The sequence below is a fragment of the Saimiri boliviensis genome, chromosome 16, assembly GCF_048565385.1.
Source record: "Saimiri boliviensis isolate mSaiBol1 chromosome 16, mSaiBol1.pri, whole genome shotgun sequence".
Lineage (NCBI taxonomy): Eukaryota > Metazoa > Chordata > Mammalia > Primates > Cebidae > Saimiri > Saimiri boliviensis.
The window spans coordinates 75,797,194-75,812,387 of NC_133464.1; the positions used below are offsets into that span (position 1 = coordinate 75,797,194).

The window sequence follows — 15,194 nt, forward strand, 5'->3', positions numbered from 1 at the left end:
TGACTCTCATGCCTCAGCCTCCCGAGTAGATGGGATTACAGGCACATGCCACCACACCCAGCTAATTTTTGTATTTTTAGTAGAGACGGGGTTTTACCATGTTGGCCAAGATGGTCTCAATCTCCTGACCTCGTGATCTGCCCACCTCAGCCTCCCAAAGTGCTGGGATTATAGGCGTGAGCCACCGCATTATTATTCTTTTCGGCTCAAGGCCTAAAATGCTAAATCTGAGGTATGTAGCATCACCTTCAATTTACATAATCAGTGATGGTTTTTGAACACCCAGCAAAGTATGGTAGGAAAACCCAAAGCCCAAACAAAAAATGTTGGACCCATATCCCAGACAGCCTCTTCAGCGTCTGATGTTGTCTTTCCCAAGGTGGGCGACGGGAACCCACTGAAGCTGTGGAAGGCTTCTGTGGAGGTGGAAGCGCCCCCCTCGGTGGTCCTGAACCGTGTGCTGAGAGAGCGGCACCTGTGGGACGAGGACTTTGTGCAGTGGAAGGTTGTGGAGAGTCTAGACCGACAAACGGAAATCTACCAGTACGTGTTGAACAGCATGGCCCCCCATCCTTCCAGAGACTTCGTGGTTCTCAGGTGAGCCTGACTCAGGGTTTATGATGTTCTGTTCCAAAGGCGGGATGCGAGCTGCAGATGTGAGCACCTCCTGGGATCTCCCACTGAAGTCCAGCCTCCACGGGAAACACCAAGCCGGCTCTTATTTCCCTCAGTGACAGCTGAGTTTTCCATTTTAATGCCGGACTTCCTGCATCTTTTCATCCAGACTACAGCTCTGCCAGGGCACTCTGACGGCCCCTCTCCTTGTGGAGGACACAGTTTTTTAGGCCATAAATATTATTCATTTCCTCAGAACAGACGGCTCAGAAAAGCTGCTGTTTGTCCAGTAGCGCTTTCTGCCAAATTATGCAGATGCATCTCACTGGCTTTTCTTCTGATCTTGCTTTTCTCCCCCAAGGGAAAGTGCGTGTAACTGTCAGGACTGGAGTAGGTATGACATCAGAAGTCATCTGTATAACTTCAGATGTTTATAGCTGGTTACTGTCCGGCCTGCCTGGACCACTTGTTTGCTGAGACCCCAGGAATTAAGCCAATTGAGCCAGATGGAGCCGAATGAGTAGGATGTTCAGGCTTTATTGGAAAAATCCCCGGGTGGACTGACTGGACCCGTACAGCAGGGGAGGGTCAGCAGTCTCGCGCCGGTTTTCTTTGTTCCGTGATTTTTATAGAGGTGGGGGAACCGGGGAGTGAAGGAGCTGATGCGACAGATGGTGATTGGTCAGTTTGACCATCAGGCGGGAAGTCAGCGAAGGGCTGATGAGGTGGTCAGTGATTGGTCTGATCGGTTGCTGGGCAGAAAGTTGCTGAGTCACCCAGGGTCGTTTGTGCTTGGGGCTAGGACGCTGGGCAGTGTGAGACAAAGGATGTCCACGTGGTGAGGTTAGGTATTTTCCACGTGGCCGGGGCCTGGGTGGGAGCAAGAGGGGATCCAAGGGTCCTCTACCAGACATTCCCAACTCCTTAAAGAGGAAAAGGGGCAACGGTTTTCTTTCTGGCTGCTTCCTGCTGACTTTGGGCGACGAGGGGAAGGAGATAAGGAGTTAGGCTGGCTAGCGGGGGCTCTCCTTGGTCTGGTCGATTGCATTGAGCGGCTGGAGGAGCATTTGGTTGAGGGTGACTCGGGTCAGCTCTCGGAAGCGTTGCTGTAGGAAGGTTAAAACCAGCACGAGTTCCTGGAAGCAGAACGGTCAGGAAGACTGCCAGGACTAGTATTTTAGAAAAATTAGAATTTAGTTAACTTGATGGACAGGGGGCCTGTAGGGATTGCTTTCCAGAAGGGTGAGGGTGGTGGTGCTCATTTTACCCGTGACAGGTGGACCCACGATTGAAGTTCAGCAACTTTTATGGCTGATGGCGTGGTGAGGATGACTGTGTAGGGTCCCTCCCACTTGGGGGCGAGAGGCTTTGGGGAGAGGGATTTAATAAGGACTGAGTCACCCGGAGATACCTTTTGGGTGGTTTCGGATGGTTGAGTGGGCTGTGGAAGAGAGGCGTTGGCGTGTTCCCTAAGGAGATTTTGAAGGAGAGTGAAGTATGGGAGGTAGTTACTTAAAGGAGTGGCTTCGGGTGATGGAGGAATTGAAAGTAAGAAGGGGCGACCATACAGTAGCTCAAACGGGCTAAGCTGTGCTGGGCCTCGAGGACTTGCTCTTAACCTGGCAAGGGCGATGGGGAGCAGTGTAACCCAGGACTGGCGGAGTTCGAGTATAAGTTTGGTTAAATGCTCCTTGATGAGGCCATTGGCCCGTTCTACCTTACCAGAAGACTGGGGATGATAGGCAGCGTGTAATTTCCACTGGATTCCTAAGGAAGTGGAAACAGCGTTAGTAACTTTAGAGATGAAGGTTGGGCCGTTATCCGACTGTACGGTGGCTGGGAGTCCAAACCGGGGGATGATGTCTTGGATAAGATGAGTGGCTACTGTTCCCGCCGACTCGGAGGCTGTGGGGTAAGCTTTAATTTAGCCTGAAAAAGTGTCAACAATGGTTAGTAGATAGCGGTATTGTTTGTGTTTTGGCATGTGGGTAAAGTTAATCTGCCAATCTTGGCCAGGCAGAAACCCACGTAGTTGATGAAGTTGACGCCGAGGATGACAGGAACGTTGGGGGTTGGCTTTTGCACAGATAGTACAGGAGGACTGGACTTTCTGTATGGTGTTGAGGAGGTTGTGGGGGCAAAAAAGTGGACTGAGGAAGTGGTACAAGGCTTTGGGTCCAATGTGGAGTGAGTTGTGAATGTCTTGAATTATTTGGTATCTTTGTTTTTCAGGGAGTATAAGGAGATTGTGCTTAAAAGTCCAGCTGTCCCTGAATTGAACATTGGGTAAAGATTGAAGGTTGGCTAACTCCGTGGGAGAGTATTGGGGGTCGTATGTTTTGGAAAGGAAATAGAGAGTGGTGGGAGGGGCCTTTTTTTTGGCTGTTGTTTTTGCAACGGAGTCAGCAAAGGCATTTCCCTTAGCTACAGGAGTACGTGAGGATTGGTGTCCCCTGCAATGGATGATAGCTACCTTGCTGGGAAGTTGGATTGCCTGAATAAGCTGAGAGATGAGTTTTCCATTGAGAATGGGGGTGCCTTTAGTGGTAAGGAAGCCCCGTTCTTTCCATATCATGCAGTGGGAGTGAGCGATTAGGAAGACATATTTGGAGTCTGTGTAAATGTTGACTACTTTTCCGGTTGCCTAGATTAATGCCCGAGTAAGGGCAATTAACTCAGCTTGTTGAGAGGTAGTTCCTGGGGGCAGAGGCTGAGCTTCAATGACGTCAGTGTCTGTAACAATGGCATAGGCAGCTTTTCGGGGTCCTGGGGTGGTGAGGGCTGAACTACCGTCAACGTAGAGAGTGACTGAGGCTGCTGGAATGGGCTGGTCAGCCAAATTTGGGCGCGGGGACTGACTGAGGTCAAGAATTTTGGAGCAGGAGTGCTGTGTTGAAGGCTCCGAGGGGAGAGGAAGGAGGGTAGCCGGATTTAAAGGGGAGCAATGTGAAAGAGTGATTGCAGGGTTTTCGATGAATAGTACGTGTAGAAGTTGAAGTCAGGAGGGCCCGAGATGAGTTAAAGCTTGGTGAGTGAGTAGGTCAGTGAGCCGGTGTGGGGAGAAAACTTGGAGGGGTTGGTGCAGGTTGAGTTTTAGGGCCTCAGTAGTGAGGTTGACTGCTGCTGCGAGGGCCCGTAGGCATGGCTGCCATCCCTGTACAGTGGGGTCTAATTGTCTGGACAGATAAGCTATTGGTAGGAGAGTGGATCCTATTGGCTGAGTAAGGACACCTACTGCTGTGTGCTGCTTCTCGTCTGTATATAGGTGGAAGGGCTTGTTTGGGTTAGGTAGAGCTAGACTGGTAGTTGTGGATAAGGCTTTTAGGAGAGCATTAAAGGCCTGGTTAACAGTTCCCTGGGAGGTTAGGGGTCCTACGGGGGTCTGCTTTGCTGCTTGGTAGAGTGGTTTGGCTAAGAGAGCGAAGTTGGGCACCCAGTGTCGGAAGAATCCTACTAAACCCAGGAAAGAAAGGATTTCACTTGCTGAGGTAAGAGGTTGAAGAGTTTTTAGGGCTTGTAATTTATCAGTAGTAATTGCCCGATGCTTAGGGGTAATTTGTAGCCCTAAATACGTGACAGAGGGGGTGGCTATCTGTGCCTTGGCAGGCGATACTCGGTACCCTTTGTTGCCCAGGAAGTTTAGCAGGGTGGTGGTAGCTGAAAGGCATTCATAGTGAGATGGAGAGCAGATTAAAAGGTCATCTACATATTGAAGCAGGCAGGATGGGGCAATGTTACAATTTTGTAAGTCAGTGGCTAAAGCCTGGCTGAACAGGTGGGGACTGTCTCGGAATCCCTGAGGTAGGACAGTCCAGGTGAGTTGTTGAGAAGTGTTAGAGGCAGGGTCCTCCCATGTGAAAGTGAACAGGAAATAGGAATCAGGATGTAAGGGGATGGTAAAGAACGCATCTTTTAGGTCTAATACTGTGAAGTGGGTGGTTGTAGGAGGGATATGTGAGAGAATGGTGTACGGGTTTGGGACCACCGGGTGTACAGGTATGACAGCTGTGTTGATAAGGCGGAGGTCTTGGACTAGCCTGTACTGACCAGAGGGCCTTTTAACTGGCAGGATGGGAGTATTACAAGGGGAGTTGATAGGAATTAGTAGACCGTGTTTTTTTAATGCTTCTATGATGGGGCGGAGGCCCCACCGGTGGGTTTTTGAGATGGGAAACTGGGGGCGAGCAGGGAAAGAGGAGGGGTCCTTTAAGCGAATGCGAACAGGCTGATGATGGGAGGCCACGGAGGGAGTACTGGTATCCCATACCTGTGGACAAACGCTAGGAAGGAGTTGGACCGCCTGGTGGGGGGCCGGCGGGTTGGTAACCAGGGAAAGAAGGAAGGTACTGGCATTAGTATGTGGGAAGATGATAGTTGCCTGCAGCTTGGTTAGAATGTCCCGTCCTAAAAGGGGCACGGGGCATGAGGGGATGACTAGGAAGGAGTGCGTGAAAATGGAGGAGTTAAAAGAGCATGTGAGTGGAGGGGTTTTGCGCGGTGTGGATGGAGACCCGTCAATTCCCACAACAGAGACCTGGGAAGGAAGAGTTTGTCCTGAGTAGGAGGGAAGCACAGAGTAGGTAGCCCCCATGTCGACTAAGAAGGAGACACTTTTACCCGCTACCTTGAACACAACCCTGGGCTCGGCAAGGGTAACCGGGGTTGGGGAGCCAGGGCCTCTCTAGTCGTCTAAGAGCCCCAGCAACTCGGGACAGAAACCTCCGGAAGGATCCGACCCCCGTGCGTCCAGGTCGGGGACCGGATCATCCAGAGTTGCCTTGCGTGGTCCAGTGCCTCTGCTGGGGCGGCCGAGGCCTTGGATGCACTGGGGCAGTCCGACTTCAAGTGTCCCGTGAGTTGACAGATGGGGCAGGGCTTGGTGGGTGGACGAGGTTGGGGACAGGCCTTGGACCAGTGTCCTTCCTTCCCACATTTAAAACAAGCACCTGGAGGGGTGCGAGCAGTATTTTGTGGGCCCCGGTTTCCTGCCGGCCGCAGGGCCGCTACTAAAGCCTGGGTTTGTAAAGTGACCTTCTGTTTCATTCGGGCTTGGCGGGCAGCCTCGGCTGCGTCTTCCCTTGCGTTAAATACTTTAAAGGCCATTTTCACCAGGTCCTGTATAGGGGTTTCCAGACCATCCTCCACCTTTTTAGTTTTTTTTTTTCGGATATCAGGGGCTGATTGGGAGATAAAGTGGGAAGCCAGGACAGTGGCCCCATTTTGGGAGGCGGGGTCTAGCTGGGTGTAATGGACTAACGCTTCTTGCAGGCGGGTAAGGAAAAGAGCAGGGTTTTCATCGGGAAGTTGAGTAATTTCCCGCAGTTTGTCATAGTTGACAACTTTGTTGGAGACAACATCCATGCCCCTGAGAAGGTACCGAAGCATGCGATCCCTTCGGGGGATGTCAGACCTACGGCTAGCCTGATAGTCCTACTGAGGGTCTTCATTTGGAAATACTTCGGGACCTAAAGGGATTTGGTTATTTACCGCGTGGTCCTTGTCTGCCTGGTATCTGGCTGCAGCAAGGATACGCTCATGTTCTTCAGCCGTGAGGGTAGAGGTGCAGATGACGCGGATATCATGCTAAGTGAGGCTGTATGCTTGAGTGAGGTATTGAAATTCCTTAATATATGTAGAGGGATTTGCTGAGAACGAACCGAGTCGCCGCTCGATTTGTGATAGATCTTGGAGAGAGAAGGGGACATGAACTTGAACTAGGCTCTTTGAGCCCGCTACTTCTCGGAGAGGGGCTAGGAGAGTGGATTGATGAGAGCGGGTATGGGCCGCCACCGGGGAGGTGAGGGGAGGTGAGGCCTCTGAAGCAGGCGGTGCAGAGGGGGTGGGGGAGGAGCGAGCGGCTGGCGGCGACTGATAGCCAAGGTTGGCGGGAGGGGACAGATGTTCAGGCAATTCCTCTGGTGAGGAATAAGGAGGAGGTGAAGCAGTAGAGGAAGGCTTACAAGGGGCACGGGCTAGAAGGATTTGGCGGGTAGAACAGGAGGAGCAAAGATCGGGACGGGAACGGAGATCCCAAAAAGCCTGAACATAGGGGACCTCGCCATCTTTGTTGTTTTGGCGACAGAAATTGTCTAGATCCCGGAGCACATTGGAATCGAAAGTGCCAGTCGGAGGCCAATGAGACTGGTTATCAAGTTTATATTGGGGCCAAGCAACCTGGGACAAGAAAATGAGTTTTTTCTTGCGCAAGGTTTGTTTATATCCCAGTCTAGAGAAGTTTAGAAGTAAACACCCTAAAGGGGTGTTTGGGTCCACTTTAGGCTCCGTGTTCCCCATGGCCGGGTGACGATCCTGCCGGTGAGGGATAGGGAGGAAGCAAGGGGAGGGCGTCCCCTTCTCGTTGCAGACCCTACGGATCTCCGGACAGATTTCCGGAGTGGTGAGGTTAACAGTCAGAGAGGCGTCCCCGTCTGTCTGCTAGCCTCGGAGGATGGCTCCAGGAGCCAGGCGGAGGACTACCCCGGCTCGGCCGAGTCTAGGGCAGGGAGTCCGGGAGCACCGGAAAGGTAATCACCGCAGCCACTGGAGAAGAGGGACAAGGCAGGCAAAAATCTTACCTTGTCCGGAGTCCTGCGTCAGTTGATCGGATCAGGCGGGGGCAGGCGGACATGAGAGGCAAGAGGGAGGCCGCGGCCTGGCCTGTCCGGCCGTCCCCTCCACACCTCCCGGGTTTCGGCACCACTTGTCCGGCCTGCCTGGACCACTTGTTTGCTGAGACCCCAGGAATTAAACCAATTGAGCCAGATGGAGCCGAATGAGTAGGATGTTCAGGCTTTATTGGAAAAATCCCCGGGTGGACTGACTGGACCCGTACAGCAGGGGAGGGTCAGCAGTCTCGCGCCGGTTTTCTTTGTTCCGTGATTTTTATAGAGGTGGGGGAACCGGGGAGTGAAGGAGCTGATGCGACAGATGGTGATTGGTCAGTTTGACCATCAGGCGGGAAGTCAGCGAAGGGCTGATAAGGTGGTCGGTGATTGGTCTGATGGGTTGCTGGGCAGAAAGTTGCTGAGTTACCTAGGGTCGTTTGTGCTTGGGGCTAGGACGCTGGGCAGTGTGAGACAAAGGATATCCACGTGGTGAGGTTAGGTATTTTCCACGTGGCCGGGGCCTGGGTGGGAGCAAGAGGGGATCCAAGGGTCCTCTACCAGACAGTTACCACGCTCAGAAACCTCGGCACTGCCCTGGAGATCCAGAAACACTTGCTGATTCCGTGTCTGCCAAGGAAATATTGCTTCTGATTGATGTAAGGGTTGAGTTTCAGACACCTGCTCTCGGGGTCTGGAAGGGGATGCTCAACCAATGATAGAAAGTTTACACAGTAGAAATGCAGTATTGCGTCTACAAGAACAGAAATCGAGGGTACTAAAGAACCTGAATAAAAGGTAATTAGATCAATATATCTTTTTTTATGGAAAAATCTTGGCAAACCCCGTCTCATGTCACAGATCAGCAATGTAAAAGGAACCTATTGTGAAACTCCCAAATGCATATTTAAAACACTTCCTTTATGAAACCAGTTTTGATGGCAAGCTAAAGGTTACTTTTCACATGAGCTCTTTATGACTTTAGAATTGGCCCTTGGAACCTTGACTTTGAAAGGTGACTATCCCCTAAATATATGTATTTATCTCTGCTTCCTTGAGGTCCTGGTGGAGAATGCAGACAGTTTATAAGGGTGGCATATTAGCAAAGTTATTAGGACATTAGTCATCTGGTGGAATTAAACTTCAGGCTTTCACTGCACAAGCGGCAAGTTGAAGAGTTGTTGCAGGATGGCGGCCGTAGGGATGGGCTCACGCCGTAGCGTGCCTCCCCACTCCCTCCAGAGGAGGCTGAGGGCCTGAATCTGTGTGTGGAACCTCCCTCCTTCCATCCATCCGGCAACCACACCAGCCTGCTATGTGTTAGTGCTGCGTTCCATCACGGCCACATGCCAGGCACTGTAATAGGCTCTGGGTATGACAAGTGAATGCAGCAAACCATTCTCCTGCTCTCTTGGGGTTTATATTTCACTGGGAAGAGAAAGTTCATAAAAAGTAAGAGAGGGAGATGGGCTTACTTATCCTGGGAGGAATAAGATAGGGAGATAGGAAGGGATGGAATTTTAAATAGAATGGGCAGGGGTGGTCTCACTGTACTAATTTTGATTCAAGACTTGAAGAAGTGGGGGTGGACCGTGAGGCCTTGAGGCCCCGAAGGAGAAGAGTTGCAGCCCTCCACGAGTTAGCAATGAACCAGATCTGGTTCCTGCCAACAGGAATTCCTTATGTGTTGGATACAAGGAGGTAGAAAGTGACAGGTGTGGTGAGGAGGCATGAGGCTGACATGCAGCATGTCTTCAGAGCATCTTCCCATCTAGGCTAGCATACATGAGGCTGGTCACTTTTCAGGATCGCCACCTTTGTCTCTCATGTCACACCCATTGCTAGCTAGCTCTTTGGAAGCTTCCGCTGAGAGTTGCTGTAGATTTTCCCATTTATCCATGCAAATCACTACAGCTTTCAGTCTTCACGATTTATCACGTCATCGTTCATGAAAAGAGTGGTCACAGCGTGGAAGTTGCTGAGCATTTGTGTGGGGTGTGCTTATGCCCAAGTTCTTGTCACACATGTATCATCATTTCTCTTCCTGGTGTGGAAGGACAGGGTGAAGTCATGGAGGAGATGACTTAGTAAGGGAATACAATTTGTGGAGTAAATAATAATAATTCTTTTTTTTTTTTTTTAATGGAGTCTCACTTTGTGGCCCAGGCTGGAGTGCAATGACACAGTCTCAGTTCACTGCAACCTCTGCCTCCCGGGTTCAAGCGATTCTCCTGCCTCAGCCTCCCAAGTAGCTGGGATTACAGTGCATGCCACCACACCCGGCTAATTATTTTTGTATTTTTAGTAGAGAAGGGGTTTCACCATGTTAGCCAGGATGGTCTTGCGATCTGCCCGCCTCAGCCTCCCAAAGTGCTGGGATTACAGGCATGAGCCACTGCACTCAGCCAGGAATTCTAATAATACAATCTATTATTATAGATCTCTAGGGTAGAAAGGGAAGTTAGAGGTACACAGATGTTGGCACAGCTCCTGACTCCCATCCACAACCTGCTTGAATAGCTCAAGGAACAGGGAACTCACTGCCTCCCAGGGCAGCCCATTTCTTCTGTGAACAGTGCACGTTGTTAGACAGTGCTTCTCTCCTGCACAGAAATACGCCTTCCTATCTCTGCCTTGTGGAGCCAAATCAACTCTATTCATTTTTTTCTCCCACTCAAGAGCCGCTCACATATTTGAGGACAATAAGCAGGCCCACATATGTTTCGTTTCCTTCAAGCTAAGTGTACCAGTTCACGTCTCCCAGGACGCCTTCTCCGTGTTCCTCCTGCAGCCCCGCTCCATGTAATCCCAGAGCTCTCCGTGCATAGCCTTGTCAGTGTGCTTGCTCCAGTGCTTTTAGCATTCTGCTTAGAGTTGTCCGTTTTTCCTCCTGGGCTGTGTATATCTTTATGTCCTTGGTGGCTTCTCAGAGCCTGGCATGTCTCTGTGCTTAATTGATGTCTGCTGAATGAATCGAATCAATGAGTTCTAATTCCTAAACTGTAAAAACCACCTCTTCGAGAATAGGCAGGAGCCTCTGTAGCCGAGCAGGGCTGGGGCTTCCGAATGCAGATGGGAAAGTTGCAAGACCATGTCTGGCCTCAAAGTACCAGAGCTGAAATCCTTGCTTTGAAATCCTCCGTATAAACTTGACACAAGCTCATGAAAACTATCACTTAATCCAAGAGACTAGCATTGGAATCTGAGCCCAGGTTGTTGGCAGGAAAACATCAGTACAAACCTTAGCTCTGTGTTCAGGTTTTTCTTCCTCCCTCAGTCATGAATGACTCTGATCTGTGGATTGTTTTGCTAAAGGACCTGGAAGACTGATTTGCCCAAAGGAACGTGTACCCTGGTGTCCCTCTCTGTGGAGCATGAGGAAGCCCATCTCCTGGGTGGCGTGCGAGCGGTGGTGATGGACTCACAGTACTTGATAGAACCGTGTGGCTCCGGCAAGTCGAGACTGACTCACATCTGCAGGATAGACCTGAAGTAAGTGCCAGCTCCCCCAGTGGCACATCCAGCAGGGATGTCACCCTGATTTGGTTTCTTATTTCATTGTTTTCTCCCCTCTGTCTTTCCCCCTTTGCTGAAATTCTGACACTTCTCCTGCAGCCCTTTGCCTTTCTTTATTTTCTGTTTTATGCCCGCTGATACTTCTTTTTCTCCCATGAATCACACACCAGTAACAGAGCCTGACACATGGAGATACTCAGTAAATCAGAGCTTTCTTCTCTTATGTTTCTTTTTGAGATAGGGTCTCATTCTGTCGCCCAGGCTGGAGTGTAGTGGTGCCATGAGGGCTCACTGCAACCTCCTCCTCCCGGGCTCAAGTGATCCTTCCTCCTCAGCCTCCCCAGTAGCTGAGACTACAGGTTCCCACCATCATACTCAGCTAATTTTTGTGTTTTTGAAGAGACAGAGCCTTGCCGTGTTGGTCGGGCTGGTCTCAAACTCCTGGCCTCAAGTGATCCGCCTGCCTTGGCCTCCCTAAGTGCTAGGACTACAGACATGAGCCACCGCCCCTGACCGTGTGTTTCTTTTATGCCTGTCCCCTTATGCTGCTCCCTCTGATAGTTCTTTGAGAAGAAATTAACTTAAATCCAATCCCCTCAAGGCATTCATGATGCTAAACCCAGTTCTTGGTCTGGATAGGCATAACGGAATTTTCACAGTAAATTCTGGATTTCATCTGAATCTTTTCACTTTACCCTGAGGTGTTGGTATCATTTTAAAGCACCTGATGAGTACTGAAAAGACAGCATGAATACTTGGCAGCCAGGACGTGTTCAAGGCCCCTGATGACATAATAAGTTCCTGAGCCCCTGGAGGTGGCAGCCCGAGTTGTCTGCAGATGCACTGGTCATCGGGGCCCAAGGGCAGCCCTGTCCACCACGACTAATTGCTGTGATTTGGAAAAATAACTTTCCCACTCCCTTTCTGATTTCTTTCCCCACAGAGGTCACTCCCCAGAATGGTACAGCAAAGGCTTTGGACATCTGTGTGCAGCAGAAGTTGCCAGGATTAGAAACTCTTTCCGGCCCCTCATTGCTGAGGGCCCAGAAACTAAAATCTGAGTTTTCCCCAGTGTGACATCCAACTCAGGGAAGAGGAAACTAAAGTAACACGTATGGTAGAGAGTGTGCACGTGAGAAAGCAAGAGAAAGAGGAACTGACGGATGTGGTTAATGCCTAAAAATGGAAACGTTAAGAAGCTGGAATGCTGGAGATGCAAGAATTTCCAAGAACTTTCCTAGCCTTCCTGGAGATGGCTACATCCCTACTAATATAATTTTAAAGTGAGAACACTTATCTATGTTGCTTAAAATTAAATGGATTCTTCCTTGTGCATTGCCTAATTTGCTATTTAAAGGCTTCTAAGAAGCGTATACTTAACTGTAAATAAATGTATGTATAGCATATGTACATATGTGTGTATATCTCCATCTTTACTGTACATATGTAAAATACCAATTTTATATAGAATTGTGTGTTTTGAAAAGGATGGTGTCTGACTCAGTGAGTCCCTTCCTCACATAGTTCTTTCCAAGTGGCACTGGGCCCCATCTCTCTACTGTCCTGTAAGCTGTGCGGAACCTGCTGCTAACACCAAGGTGTGAACATGCCCTGACGCCTAACCAAAGATTAGCTAACCAAAGGAAAATGACATTAAAGGGGACTTACGTGTTGATGCTTTGTTTCTGTTATTCAAAAACTGAGAGTGGAGTTCTGGGATAAAGCAGGGAAAGAATACTCCTCCTCAAAGCAAAGCAGGGGGTGAGAAGTCATTACCAAATTTAAGGCTAGATGAGGAGTTGCCACTTGGCCCAATGAGATGCAATTTCAGTGAGCTATGGACCACTGGAGTCAGTGAGAATGACGGAAACAGAAGCAATACCTCCCACTCCCACGCCCACCACTACAGACCCCAAGTCAAGATGAATACCATAGCCTTTACTTATTCACAGCCAAAGGGAGCCCCTGTGTTATCTCAAGCTTTTATACATTCATTTCATAATGTTGTTAAGTTGTCGTTCTATTTGACCAGTGGCCTATTTGGTCACAGTTAATTGGTATTTTCTTATTGCACTGAATTCAACTCTGGACACCACAACACGAAGGGAGATGATGGCCATTCCGTTCAAATCCTAGATCATTACAGTTTCAGGGAATTCATATTTTGCTATGTGTAGGATGCTCTTAAAATGTAATTCATTAAACTTTTGCAATCTGAAAGACAGGGTTTTTAACTAACATAAGACCAAAACTATATTCTTTGATTAGTTTTAGAAAGTATAATCGGGTTTATTAATTCTTCTCTGTTTCTTCACTAGCCAGTCCAAGCTACCTATGCATTTGACCCAACCTTATTTATTATTGTACAGACTAAGCACATTGACTCCCCTTAGCCACCTGCTAATGGATCTAATGTGTTTCTTATTGTAATTCAGCAGCTCTGGAGAGAAAGATAACTTATTGTGTGTTTGATTTCAGGGAGAGAGATTTTCTTTGGTCATTTATAATAGAGATTGATATGACTTAGCAACTTGTGTTGGAGGAAGAAAAGAAAAGCAAATGAGTTTTAGGTTTTTTGTATCATATGCATTTATATAATGTTTCTGTTAGCAATGTGCTATTATTTTATTGAGAGGAATAAAAACGCTTTCTATGAGTTTGGTATGGTGCAAGGAAAATCATAGTTTGAATGATGACCTAGGAATTTTTTATTCCCATATCATCTGAAGAAGGTAACAGCAAATCCGTAATTTGCCATTTGGGCAATGCTTTGTGAGCAAAACAAAGCCACTTCTGCCATAACATCTTAAATGTAGCCATGTATGCCAGATTATTTTATATGCATTAAGACAATCTCTAGGGAAGTTTAATCTAGCTAAACACTGGTCCTGCTCCAGAGACAGGATCCAACGTGTTTGGAAAACATAATAAGCACACGGGAATGAGTGGCTTTGGATCACCCAGAGAGGTGCTTGTCCACCTTTCACATGCACATGAATTGCCTGGGGATCTAGTGAAACTGCAGCCTCTGCTCCAGATAGTCTGGGCGGGCCTGAGATTCTGCATTTGTAAGGAGTCTCAGGGATGCCTATGCTGCTGGCCTAAAACCACACTCAGAAACAAAGAACTAGAAGATCCCTAAAACAGAATAAAAACAAATGCGATTGTATTTCTGACTCTCTCTCTCTTCAAATTACCTTTTTTGTTTTTGTGCACAAAGTAATCACACCACTGCTGTGTAACAACACAGTGCATCTTTTTAAAAAAAGGAAAAGGGAAAGAAAGGCGTAAAAACAATGCATCGAGCTTATTTGTCAAATACCACAGTATTTTACTCATTGTTATCTTGCCAATGGAAATAAAGTATGATATTGCATTTAAATATTATATTTATACCTCATGTATATTTTTACCTCAATTGTTGGCATCAATCATCAATTGTAAATAAATAATTGCCAGGGCAAATAAATTTATATATATTAAATATTTCCTATTTTCTATAAAATAGCTGTTGATTTTCATGCTTCATCTTTAAATGGAAAACTTGCTTCATGAGGAAGATTTCTCTCAAGATAGCTGTCCATGACCTTGACTTCCTGGTACCATCTATAGTCAATTCTGTCTTCAAATACAAGGATGTTGTCAATAGACATTCACTGTCAGGCTGGGTGCCTTAATCTGGGTCTAAGGAATTAAAGTGATGGGTGGGGGGAGTTTTCTTAAATTTAATTGTCCTTAAATCTGGAATTTATAAAAACATACTCACATTTTTTTGTCAGAGATTTAGTAAACTCTTTAGCTACATTTTATTTTGGTTAAGTAGACAAGAAATCAAGATTTGATGAAGGGACTTACAGCTGCATTACTAGACCATGAAAAGTTGCCATAAACAACTCGACTCTCTTCCCTTCTACCCTTGAACTCTGGGCTTCACTTCTAAATATCAGCAGAGATAACCCTTAAGAAAGCAGGGGCTGTCAGACATTCTCAGGCACAGGTTTCCAAAGCCACAGAAGCCCAGAAGACCAAATGGCCCTACAAAATTGTCCCAACTCTGCTCTCTGCTCATCTCATGTACACCTTGCCCTGTTACTTGAAAGTTTTGCTTTCATAGTAGGCAAAGGAGGAATTCAATAGCACTTTTTCTCTTCTACATGAAAGAAAAGAATGTGATGGTCATTCTAGCAACCACAGGCTACAGATGTCCTGAGAGTATGGATCATATGAATTCAAACATGATTCCTGCTAATTACCTTTATCTCATTACTATTTATGTGTCAACACATACAATTATGTACCCCACAAATATATACAATTGCAAATATTATTTGTCAACTAAAAATAATTTTTAAAAGGAAAAAATTGGGGGAATGCTGGGAAGATGGCCGCCTAAGAAGAGCTCAGGACTTCAGCTCCCAGTGAAAGTGCAGAGGGTGAGTGGACGCCGCATTTCCAGACGAA

General features: G+C 47.8%; 1 protein-coding gene across 8 annotated transcripts in view; it reads left to right on the plus strand.

The window, feature by feature from the left end:
* STARD13 (StAR related lipid transfer domain containing 13) overlaps positions 1 to 14,219 on the plus strand; it is a 540,046-nt gene extending 525,827 nt beyond the window's left edge. For all 8 annotated transcript variants that reach the window (XM_074387852.1, XM_074387853.1, XM_074387854.1 and 5 more), the window contains 3 exons: positions 380 to 597; positions 10,533 to 10,709; positions 11,677 to 14,219. In XM_074387852.1, the coding sequence (XP_074243953.1) occupies positions 380 to 597; positions 10,533 to 10,709; positions 11,677 to 11,794 (513 nt within the window). In that variant the 3' untranslated portion in view covers positions 11,795 to 14,219. The remainder of the gene's footprint in view (positions 1 to 379; positions 598 to 10,532; positions 10,710 to 11,676) is intronic.
* The last annotated feature ends 975 nt before the right edge of the window (positions 14,220 to 15,194 follow it).